The sequence below is a fragment of the Paralichthys olivaceus genome, chromosome 4 (genome assembly GCF_024713975.1).
Source record: "Paralichthys olivaceus isolate ysfri-2021 chromosome 4, ASM2471397v2, whole genome shotgun sequence".
NCBI classification, from domain to species: Eukaryota; Metazoa; Chordata; class Actinopteri; order Pleuronectiformes; family Paralichthyidae; genus Paralichthys; species Paralichthys olivaceus.
Window position 1 is genome coordinate 12,345,876 of NC_091096.1, and position 12,316 is coordinate 12,358,191.

General features: G+C 40.5%; 2 protein-coding genes across 9 annotated transcripts in view; one reads left to right on the forward strand and one right to left on the reverse strand.

Moving 5' to 3' along the window:
* Nucleotides 1–630: 630 nt before the first annotated feature.
* On the reverse strand, nt 631–2,543 carry mtrfr (mitochondrial translation release factor in rescue). The gene is made up of 2 exons (XM_020100870.2): nt 1,389–2,543; nt 631–1,018 (listed from the first exon to the last, which is right to left on the reverse strand). Exons 1-2 carry the CDS (start codon nt 1,653–1,655, stop codon nt 800–802), a joined length of 486 nt encoding a protein of 161 aa, XP_019956429.2. The 5' UTR covers nt 1,656–2,543; the 3' UTR covers nt 631–799.
* Nucleotides 2,544–6,581: 4,038 nt separating this feature from the next.
* LOC109645052 (membrane-associated phosphatidylinositol transfer protein 2-like) overlaps nt 6,582–12,316 on the forward strand; it is a 45,068-nt gene continuing 39,333 nt past the window's right edge. For all 8 annotated transcript variants that reach the window (XM_069523761.1, XM_069523765.1, XM_069523763.1 and 5 more), the window contains exon 1: nt 6,582–7,394. The gene's annotated coding sequence lies outside the window, so the exon portion shown is untranslated. The remainder of the gene's footprint in view (nt 7,395–12,316) is intronic.

A 12,316-nucleotide genomic window follows, 5' to 3' on the forward strand; every position in this document is an offset into this window, starting at 1 on the left:
CATTAATATTATAATACTCAGACACATTAGAATATTAGAAAATATCAATGTTTTGGTAAAGGCTCAACTGGCAGTTTATTAGCTACACCTAGATTTGAAGAGCTGATTCTACTATGTTGTCCACCCCACTCAAATCACCAAGGGTAAATAAAACAGAACAATGGTTGATTTCAAATTTAACCGGATACAAGAAGTCTCCTACATCCCTGAATGTATGTTATCAGTATATTTGCAATACAGGCTTCAAGTTTCCATGTCCCATTTGAATAGTGGGGAGAGAGACACCCGGAACAGATGTGCTCCATCAGGTTTCAACTCTGACAGACTAGTATAATGAAATCAGTAAGAGTGATAATTATGGATGTAAAGATGTTATTATGATAGCAGCAAGAGTTCATATCGTAAAAATAATAGTTGTTATCTGAATCCTGCAGCTTTTTTATTTTCAGCAGATCACTTTAAAAACCTATCAGGAGACTTGATGAAATGAAATTGAATGTTAATCTAAATCAAACCACACCTAAACGTAAATGCTGTACACTGTACCTTAAGCACATACCCTTAATATTCGTGTGGTAAACATACTTCAAAAGAGAAAAAGTATCAAAATATGCACTACACATCACCAACTTATTTTTAAGCAACTTTTTATTTTTTTATTCTCCATCCTTGGCTTTGCATGAAAGATGCTAAAAACAAATGGCTTATTTGATTGGATTTACTATTTACTCTTTACAGCCATAAAATATATTGATACATTCACATACTCGTGTCTTCTTAAATTCTACAAATAAATATTTTACTCTTGTGTGGATTCTGTAACCAGCGCTTCTTTAAACAGTCTTTTCCTCTCCAGATTCTCATGTGCTTTCTTCTTCTTCTCTTGTTTCTTTAGCACAAACTCCTTCTTCTTAACAAGCACTTCACTCAGTTCTCCTTTATATGCAACATCAAGTTTCTCTCTCATGATTCCACGGGCACGCTTTCGATTTATTTCCACAGATCTGGTTTGATGACACTGAGGGGGACATAGTACAAAAACAATAAATAAACATAGTAAATCACATATCTTTGATTGTCACAAAACTCACACCTGGGCCAGACTATAGTGCTAGACCAGGGGCTGGGCACATTATTATTACTATACACATGTGTGATATACATATCCCCTTTAAAGTTTCAGTGTGTAGAATTGAGAGACATCTCGTGAACATGACAGAGAACCCGTGGAAGCCTTCAGTTGTCATAAAAACTCAAAAGGTGTTTAGATTGTCCAGTCTGGGCTACTGTAAAAAACATGGCGGCCTCCGTAGAGAGGACCCCCTCCAGATGTAAATATAAAGTATTTAAATGTCAGGGCCTTTGTTTGAGGAGACCACTGGATGTACCTTCACTACGATCCCGGTGGGGACGTGTTTGAGCACCACACAGTTGCTGGTCTTGTTGGTGGCCTGTCCTCCGGGTCCGGATCCTCTCACGAACTGCTCCTCCAGCTCGTCTTCGTCCAGGACAGGCAGGTCCACCAGGTCCTTTTTACCGGCCGCAGACACACATGGGAGTCCAGGGAGCGGGTTCAGAGGGAGGGAGACACCGGGACACCCCCTCCTCCATAGGACCCGTCTGGACACTGATGTGATGAGCGGGACAAGAGACATTTGCTTCAAGCGGAGCGACTGACCAACGTCATTACATCAGGTTGTACGTCATCAAACAGATGAGCTTTCTCACCGGTGACGTATGTCCACACAATAGTTGCTGTGGTTATATTCTCAGTCTGTCTCGTTACATCAGCGTGCTATTGTTTTTTTTCCGGTCACGTCTTCTTCTACGCTCCCGTCAGTCGTGTCAGCCAATCAGTCACCGCCTGTTTTCTTCGTGGCCGAAATAGCAGTTTTGTGGTCGACTCTGCCGCCATCGTGTGTCAGAACCAAACTATAGCAGGTTTTTAAATTCTACAAATATTTGAAGATCCACGTTTAAAGTTTGACTTTGTTTAAAGGCTTCTTGTGGCAAACACAATAAAAGACGTAATTCTGTGTGGAAGTTGGAAAATAGATTATACTGCAGGTACATGAAATCCATGAAAATACAAATATAATAATGCAGGGACATGAAATCTATGAAAACACACCTCTTATATTGCAGGGACATGCTCAGGTGCTGTACAACCTTTATTTATACTTGATAAATCTTTCAGTGGGTGATCCTCATATAGAATAATATCTAGTCAAATTACATTTCCAAAATTAAATTAAAATAAATCCTTTCTTGAGTGGGTGTTAGAACATTTTGAGGGATCAAGATTTTTCAAATCCAAAGTAAAAAAGATGACTTTGCAACCTTCAAATGTTCAGTGTGTAGAATTTAGTGATATCTAGTGTTGAAATCACATGTTGCAGCTGAACACCTCTCACCTCACCCTCTCCTTCCAAACATGAAAAAGAACCTGTGGTAGCCTTGAATTGTCACAAAAACTCAAAAGGTGTTTAGTTTGTTCAGTCTGGACTTATGTAAAAAACATGGCAACCTCCGTAGAGAGGACCCCCTTGATGTAAATATAAAGTATTTAAATATAAAGGGCCTTTTCTGGGGTAAAGAAAACTATAATTCAAATAATTTAGATTAAATGAACTAGTGAAAACATCACAAGGATTATTCTACATTAAATTTCTGCCAATAGTTCCCTTTCACCTGAATCTTACACACTGGACCTTTAATTGCCAAATTAAATTCAGTTACTAGACATTACAGTTGAAATAACTGGGCCCAAAAATGTAAAGTAAAAATACAGTACTAGTAATACAAACAATTTCAAATAGAAGTTGGTAGTTTTAAGATCAGATTTCTAAAGTGTTCTGTGAGCAGGTCCTTCTAGTCGACTTTCTGGAAGCTCTGTGATGGTACTGAACTATCATCAGCTGTAAAGGAAACCTGCTGCAGACGCCCTTTCTGTTGCTTGCTGTAGATTTTACATTCATCATGTTGTTTGTTCACGTGTTAAAGCAGATGCATGATAGTATCAACAACCTTCTAGAATTATATGATGTTCCAATTTCAACCGATTTTACACTGTGGCTCTATGTATTGCTAACCTGTGATGTGCATATAAAAAAGCTCTATTCATAGTCTCTGGATATAATGTATTCATGTGTGACGCTGGTAGTTGTAACTGATGCTGGTGATCACAGTTTATCTGCAGTGGATGATAGTTGGATTTTAAAGTCATTAACATTAACAATGGCTCTGTTCTGTTCATTATCACAGGAGGAGCCAGTAGAGCCTTAAACCAAAGCAAGTATTTAATCTCTTCCTGAAACATATAAAAATCTTCCATCTCTATAGGTGAAATTCAATTATTTACTTTTATAAATTTTTTAATTTTGATTTCATTGTTGTTTTATCCTCTTGTGAAGCACTTTGTAACATTGTTAAGAAGAGTGCAATATCAATGCTATTTTATTATTTTCATTATTATTTACCAACCAACGTACAAATCTGCATTTGACACTGTTTGGACTCTCTGATCATACGCAGAGTTTCTTGGGACATGTTTGTACTTTTTCTATCGTGCAAACTTGTCCTTTTAAAAGCCATGTTAAAGTTTATGGTTAAAATCAGTTACGATTCCTGCAAACTCATGATGAGCACAGCCTCCACGCTCCATGAAATGACACATTCACATTACACAACAGTCTCTGTTAACACACGCACCACATTAGATCTTTGTGTTGTAGGTTCTGCAGGATCAGTGCAGGATGCCTGGAAAGGTGCGACTAACTCAAGGAAAAGTATTAATGTTCATTCAAAGCTATAAATACATTGATTGCAAACTAGTTTCACACATTTTTTCATATGGATATAATTAACAGAGTGTTATGTAACGCTTCCTCTTCTCTCCCTTGACGTGGACTATAATTATAGTAAATCAGGAAACGATGTAGGTCACAGGGAAAAGACAATCTCTCTGATGACCTGTGATGACATCTCACTGATGTCACTGCGGTTGAGGGGGGAGGTGCATTTCTAATTTCATGAACTTTATCTTTAGTGTCCACATTAAAACAGACCCTCCCTTTAGCACATTGTAACCTTGACAGTGTGATTCTCATGTGGTTGTTGCAAAAAAAAGACAAACCTTTACAGTAATGTTCAACCTGCTTTCAGTCCAGATCAAACTGTTTGATACATTTGTGGTATAAAACTAAAATCCCCATGTTCCAACGTCCTTCAAATTGTAAATTCAAGTATCTGTGTTATTCTTCCTTCTTTAACTGTTGTGACATTTTGAAAGAGGTCACAGCTGTAGTGTGGGTGGTGGCTGTTTGTCAAGAATCAAGAGTTTATGACTTTGTGGTGTATTCACATCTAGATCAGTGGCCATGAGGTGAGACATCAGACCCACTGCGGTGTGAAGTTCACAACAAGGAAGTGAGTCCTGGTGTAGAGAAGGGAACTGTTCAAAGAGACTCATCTGAGGTGTGGCAGCAGTAAATATTATATGAGATGTATAGTTGAACAATTACAAAAACTATACCATACTCTCTGTTTGTGTGAATTATGGAAAGGAGACAAGTACTTCAATGGTTGTTGTATTTACAACATTTTATTAAAAGAAATGTAAATACATTGTTTATGGTGTCAATATAATGGTAAGATGAGATGGTATTGAATTTATAAAAACAGTGTTGAGGACATTTTGATCAAAAAGAAACAGATTTCCTGTTTTTTGCAAAGTTCTTAGAAAATCTTCAGAGCAGGTTGTGAAAAGCCCTGATGAGAAATATGTGCACATTGTACACACATGTAGAATGTACAGTCAAAGTTGATGCAGTAAGTTATGACATCTATTCTGCGAACAATATTTAATTCACTTTGTCCCTGAGTTACATGATGAAGGTGAATGTGCAATATCAAAGCACATTTCAAATATGCACATGGCTGAATGTTGGCTCGTCTCTCTCTGAATGGCAGATAAATAACACAGCAGTCAGTAGAGATGACGTACGAGAGGCGGTGGCGGCTGTAATTTAGAACTTTACGTGCTATTACAATGTCAACGTCTGCGGAGATACGTGATGATCCCAGTGCACATCACATACTCCTTCACCAGCAGGAGGCGCCACACTGTCGAAACTACTCCTCTGCATGTCTGTGCGGGTCTGAGCTTCGTCAAGTCCCCCAAAACAAAGACAAAACCGGAAAACGAGGGAGCAGTCCTTCACAATCAAATACTACTGATTGATTGTGCTGCTCTGAAAAAAACAGCAAAATGTTTTCTTTATTTGAGACTTGTGGGATCTGTATATAATCATCCCGCTACCAGAAGCGAAGTCAAAATATCCCTGATATGGACGCTGCCATTTTGTGCTGATGATGTCTTATGCACAGAAACATTCGGGGGATGGAGCTCGACCAATCTCAAGCCAGTCTCAGCTGTCACTCATGACGTTTTCACTCATTTTTTTTTTTTATCTAATGAGCAATTAAAACCACCCATTCATCTATTATCTAGACAGCTTATCCTTTTGTCGGTTGTGGGAGAGTCAATTTATTATCTCTTAACTTATTTTACAACATAGGACAGGATGTTGAATATCTCTTGTACGTTTGAATGTCTTCTGCACAATTTAAGTGAGCAACTACAAGTAGATGTTAGCGGATGTTAGGGACATAACTTCAGATGTGTACCTTATCGTCGTCAAGTGTTTGGGCCTTGTGATCAATCAGGGTACACTGAGGCTAAAGGTAAATCTGACTACTACTACTGGCTTGTAAGGGAGACATCCATGTGGCTCAGTAGATCATTACCTCTATTCCTTAGTAAACTAGTATTATCATTATTATAATCATAATAACAAGTGGTAGGCATTAATTAATACGGTGGAACATACAAGACATATTCTCCATCTTGTCCTATGTTCAATAAGGGGACAGGGATTAGTTCAAAATGATGAGGTAATGATGTCTGACCAACTGAGTGGGCCATATGGCTTTCATAATGCTGCCATGATAAATGATATATACATATATATATTTATATTTAATATGATATAATTATTAATTATATCTTATTATTATTTATTTACTTATGTGTCTATCTACCCTTCTTTTGGTATAAGTTTTGTCACTAACATCTAATGTGGATCTCGTTAATTAAAGGTCCAGTGTGTAAGATTTAGGTGAAAGGGATTTATTGGCATGTAGAATAATCCTCATGATGTTTCCACTAGTTTGTTTCATCTAAATTGTATGAATTGTAGTTTTCTTTTCCCTAGAAAAGGCCCTTTATATTTAAATACTTTATATTTACATCGAGGGGGTCCTCTCTGCGGAGGCCGCCATGTTTTTTACATTAGTCCAGACTGGACAAACTAAACACCTTTTGAGTTTTCATGACAACTGAAGCTACCACAGGTTCTTTTTCATGTTTGGAAGAAGAGGGTGAGGTGAGAGGTGTTCAGCTGCAACACTAGAGATCAGTAAATTCTACACACTGTACCTTTAAATGTTCCTCTAGTGGAGGTATACACTGATGACAGCCGGTCCGCTCCCACTTTTATTTTGAAGCCCGCACCGGAAGCCTGGTGTGGCTGGTGCTCTCTCGGCAGATGTCCGTCTGAAACCACTGTGGAGTCTCGCAGCGGCGCAGACTTGAAGAGACACAACTTAACGATGGCGAGTCGTCTTCATCCGTCCGCCCCTCGCTCTTCTTCCCGGTTCTCTGGACGGAGGCGACCGCTGCTGCTGGGCTGAGCTCACGGACCCCCCACCTCCTCCTCCTCCTCCTCGCCGCCGCCGCCACAGGACGAGCCGCCAGCCGCCAACTCCTGGAAGAGGCAGCCCGGAAATATTCAAGGACATTTTGACGTTTCCATAGCTACTCTGGCCTTTTCTGTCGCTTGAGGAAACCCAGCGTGCGCTTCTCCGGCGCGAGGATGTCGCCAGATTCAGTCAACGCGCCCAGGAACGGCGGCTGAAAGCCCGCGGAGAGAGAACCCAAACATTCCGGGGCTGATGATGTTTGTCTACGCGTCATCTTTACATGTCGTACCCGCGCCCCTTCCCCTGCTGACGGGCCACACGCACACACCCTCACACACACGCACACTCACACGCACTCAACGGCCGAGAGACGGAAACCAGCGGCTGACTTCAGACGTGTTCGTGTCAGTGATGGCATCGCTTCCACAGCTCGAGTCGGCGGCTGCTTGGAGCTGAAGAAAACAACTCAACCCCCCCTTCACACACACACACACACACACACACACTCACACACGGTGCTGGTGAGAGCAGTGACCCGCAGAGAGAGCAGAGAGCGACCGTTGAACTGTGACTCTGAGCCGGAGTGAGCTGCTGGAGCCCGGGGAAGCTTCATCGGCGTGCGTCAGGTCCAGGTATGTGATGAGCACCGGGAGCCATCAGTCCGTCTTTACCGTGCTGCTGCCGTGTTGCTAGGTAACTAACTGACGGTGGGTTTACTCCAGTTCATTTTGTTTTATCATCATCATCCACTCCCGAGCATGCACCGCCACGTTTAGTGAAGGAACCGTTTCACCATCTGTCAACACCACAGCTAGAACTTTGCCTTCCTCCAGGGCCGGGCCTGGACATTTGGGGGCCATAAGCAGGATAAGTTTGGGGGCCCTGGATAAACCAGGTTCTATGACCCCCTTGAGCCAAACTCATAATTCATTCGTAACCCTACCTCGTACCCTGACGTGCACCTGCACATAAACTTCACTATGAGTCGAGCCAGTGCAGACAGTAAGAGCTGTGATTGGTCCGCTTGGTAGCGCCGTATCTCCAGCAGACCCGCCACCATTTTTGAATTCAGTTGAAGGAATGAACTCAGACGACATCTTCATTTTCTTCATTTCAGTTCTTTAAAAAAAAGTAATTGCATTTTATCAGCTCCGACTCCAACACGATCCACTTAGAAACGCTCGCCGTTGTTCTGAAGTAAACAGAGACGCCAGAGAATTTGTTATTAAGCCGACCAGAAACCGGCAGACGCCCAACACCAGCATAGAAACTCTACCACCACTAACCTTTCAGCAGTGTAATTGCTGAGCGTCTCACACACACCTACATACAACTATGAATGCTCGGCCCTGTACATAGTGCATAGGCACCTATGGCGCAGGATTGGTGCTGGACGTTCTTGGGTTTGCGTTCTACTCATGAACGACACCCCGGGAGATTGTCTGCACACTGGGCGTGTTCAGGTGAGGAGTAAATGGTAAATGGTTGGTATTCATATAGCGGCGAGAGGCGAGGGATGTAATGTAATAATTCCACAGCACATCGACATCGGCCCAAAAGCTTTTAGACATCTTTGCCTTCCACATTTTCATCCTGAGATATTTCTTTTCTTTGTGTTTTTTGCATTCGTGGATCTGTCATGATTAATCCTGCACAGGATATCCTGCTGTTTCCTCACATGGGCTCATTCGGACATTCTCCTGAGTTTTTGCAAGGGGGCTGGGCGGAGAAACTTGTGCAGACAAAATTGCGGAGGCTCTCACTCTGAGGTTTGCGTTCTCACATACAGCTCCTCTCGAGAACGACCGGAGATTCTCTACAGCTCAGTGCGTGTCTGAAAGCAGCTTTACTTATTATAATTAAAACATTCACAAGGTCAATTTCTCTGGAACATCTTTAAATAGATTTAGCCTTATTGTTGCACATACAGTACATGTAATATAAATCATTACATTCTTTCACTTGTCAAAGCAAATGACTTTAGGGGGCCCCTGGTGGCTGCGTGACATCTCAGTTGTCTTGTTGGGAGGGCTGGCTCTGTTGTCGCTCTGAAGTATATCTACATGTTGTTCATGCTCTCATGCTGTGGCCCTGTTGCTGTCACACTGACACAGACATGCTTGTTACAGCTGATGAAAAGCTCCTCTCTCTTATCCCGACCCTACGCTCTTCTGATGTTATCACGCACAGCCTCCTATTAGCTGCAATTGCAGGAATCACAGGTGGAATTTTTTTCATGCTTCATGTCGTTGCCCTGTTGGTGCATGATTATCTTGAACCTCCTAGTGTTATCCAGGTGCAGGCACCCTGCTGCATGTTTAATATGATTTTCACTTCAAGCAGGAGGACTAAGAGGAAGAGCCCAGGTGTAGGATGCAGTCTAGGACTGGACGATATGGCTCAAAATAATATCAAGATACAAAATTTCACACACAACACATATCAATAACCACAATGAATGTCAAATGACTATTTCTGTTAAGTTCTATGACAGATTTTTTTCTCCTAAGTGAGGGTTATGGTTTTAAATTTGTCTTTTTGACAAAGCATTTTACAAATCCGAGGTTGATCGGTTGAGTGTTATACCTCCTCACTTATATCTGTTGAACTTTTGTTATATTGCCACTGATAAAAAATATATTGCGACAATTACCGATAAGTGGTTTATTGCCCAACCTGCATGTCACAAGCTTGTGTTTGTTTCTCCTATAGGCAAGGTTCTGTTTCAGTGTGACTTTATGAGTTTCAGCATCAAGTCATTCCTCTTGACTCAGCGGGGCCTGGGTGGGTGAGTCATTGAGGCTGTGCTGTATCGGATCAGTGCCGCCCAGATGATGGCTGTTGTACAAGGGCTGTTGTGACCCCATGCTTTATTTTCAACAGGGAAGTTTGTCTTTAAAAACCTGAGGAGAGTTTTTTTAGATCTGTCTGTGCTATTGATCACCAGCCAGCCTTCAATAAGAACAAGTTCCAGCCTGCATGAAATGCAGAATACTTCTGAGGAAAAAAGTTTAATCGTGTTGTTTCTGGGCCTGAAAGGTACTATAGCAATACACACGAGGTGCAGTTTCTTTTTGACATGTTAAAACTTGCGTGCTGCCTCCTGTACGCCGTAACGGTTGTCTGGATTGTGTAATCCACTCAGCATCAGCCGCTTTGTGATCTTGGCTTTGACAATTATATAGTAGCATGAAAACAGGAACTGGTAAGGTAAAGTTCATTGCAAGAGCAGTTTGCAAAAAATAGATTATGTGTTCTTTCCTGAGCTGGATTTTGGGCAACATGAATTTTTCTATTTTTGTTCCCTTCTGAGTCACTTTTAGTTTTTACTTTTAGAAGTGTGTTCCTCCTTTTTTTTTTTTAAACTGAGACTAATGATCAGCTGACAAAAGCTCTCGGTTCTCAGGATATACTTTCATGCCATTCATTTGTGTCACGAGGAGCTACAACATAAACACCCTTCCTCCGCTGCGGCTTGTTCTTCACTCACTTCCTGTAAGTGCTGCTCCGACAATTAAGGGCAGACTGCTTGAAAGTGAAGGCCATTGATTATGGCATTGTCTCTGATGACCGGTAATTCAAATGTTGCTTGTGGAAGGACGTGCTGACTTCTTTACCAGTCACACCTGTTATGACCTTGAACATACAAGGGCAGCTCCTCGAGATATTGGTCTCACCGTATTTCTGAAGCAAACTCACAAAAATATGGTACATGGACAGGACTGTGCTGCTAATCCAAATTTAAAAATCCCATTAGTGACTTTAACCTTTGGCAGAATCTGTTTCTCTTAATTGTCTTTGAATAGTTTATTTCTACAGTTTTCAATTCGGACACCTAGGCAGATACAGAGTACCAATATGATACTAGTGCAATAAAACCACTTTTAGAACATATTTCAACAGCTGTATGCTACTAACCCTGTATGAAAGTGATTGCTATCATTGTTGTATGGTCTGGCTCAGGTTGTACTCGCTGATGCCCGACCTGGTATTTTTAGCAGTATCGGAGGCATTTCTAGTGCTGGTATTTGCAACATCTCTAATAGTTAATTATTTTTTAAACAAAGTTGATAGTTCACACTTGGCCTCAGTCCCAATGTCCTTCATTAACTGGGCTGTCAGAGTTTAGTTGACATCACCTATTTGCACATTGAAAATGTGTGAGTACATCAGTGCACCATAAGGAGGTGGACTTATAACCCTGTTTCATTACATTTTGTGTTCATTGGCAAACTATACCACAGTTAATTTGGCAACAATGAGTATGAACTCGCATGTACCTACACAGATTGTTTTGCCGTGATGTGTCTGTCCATATTCCTTCATGATTTATGTTTCATTCTGGTTCTTACCGCTATGAATTGTGGGTTCTTGCCTCAAGCAGGTTCTGTAGCATTGCAGACATTCAGAAAGGTGCATATAGGGCTGGAAAAGTCTTGAGTTCACAACAAGTTTCACTGATTTCACATTCTGCCTTATCCTTATGTATATAAATATACTCTGAGTATGTTTACAAGTGTGCGAGTGCAGACACTGGGGCTGTGCCATGCTGTTGAACAGATTTAACAAAACAACATGTCTAATCACTCTTCATTGGCAGCATTAGCCTCTTTTAATTCTTTAGCTTCTGTTTAAAGAAATTTAAATCAAACTGGTTGAGATTGTGCTAATGTTGAATTAGATTTGATGATTTGAGAGGTTTTAACCTTTGTAACCAATTCATTTCACTAGATTTCAAATACAAATATTGTAAAAATGATTTCTTGGAAATGAAGACTGGCAGCTTTAGCATGACCTGTTTATTTGTTTGACATGAGATCTGAAAGGGTTTGAGTTAAGTAGTTCTTTTAGAGCAGATTACCACTTTTTTTTACATTTTCAACCATTTTTCTTTGAATAAAATATGGATCTTGGTTAAATAAAAATCTGGCATATTAACTGATATCTTTGAGTGTGTGAAATTTGGTGCAGCTTGATTAAATCAAAGGGAAGTGTTGGTCCTTGGTGTTATGCTATATTTTAAATGAAAATGAACTTACAGCATTATGTTGCCTATAAGAAGATTTACTTTAAACTGGTTTAGACTACATTGAAGTTGAATTAATTTACATTATTTTATTTGAATTAATTGATAATATCACCCCCTCAGAAAAGTTCTCACTAGTAACCAAGTAATTTTACTAGATTTCAAATATTCAGTAACTATACATATAATGAGTTTTTTCTTGGAAAATCGAACTGCACTTTTATTTTCTGAGATTTATTGCCACTATGTACTTTCCTGTTGCAGTTTCTTAGTTCAGGGGTTGTTTTGTTTTAAAACAAAAAAGAAAAATACCATAGAGTCACATGCGCTGCACCACACAATGAAATCATTTTTTTGCCAGTCATCAACTGATACACATACACATCTGTTAAAATATTCACGCAGAGCAGCAGCAGCACGTTTGTCCGGTTTAGTTTGATAATGTTTTGTTGCATCCATGACAATGCACGGAATCTTTGAAGGAGACAGTAGTTGAGAGGCTGAAACCTGATAGCTCTTCATGTCTCA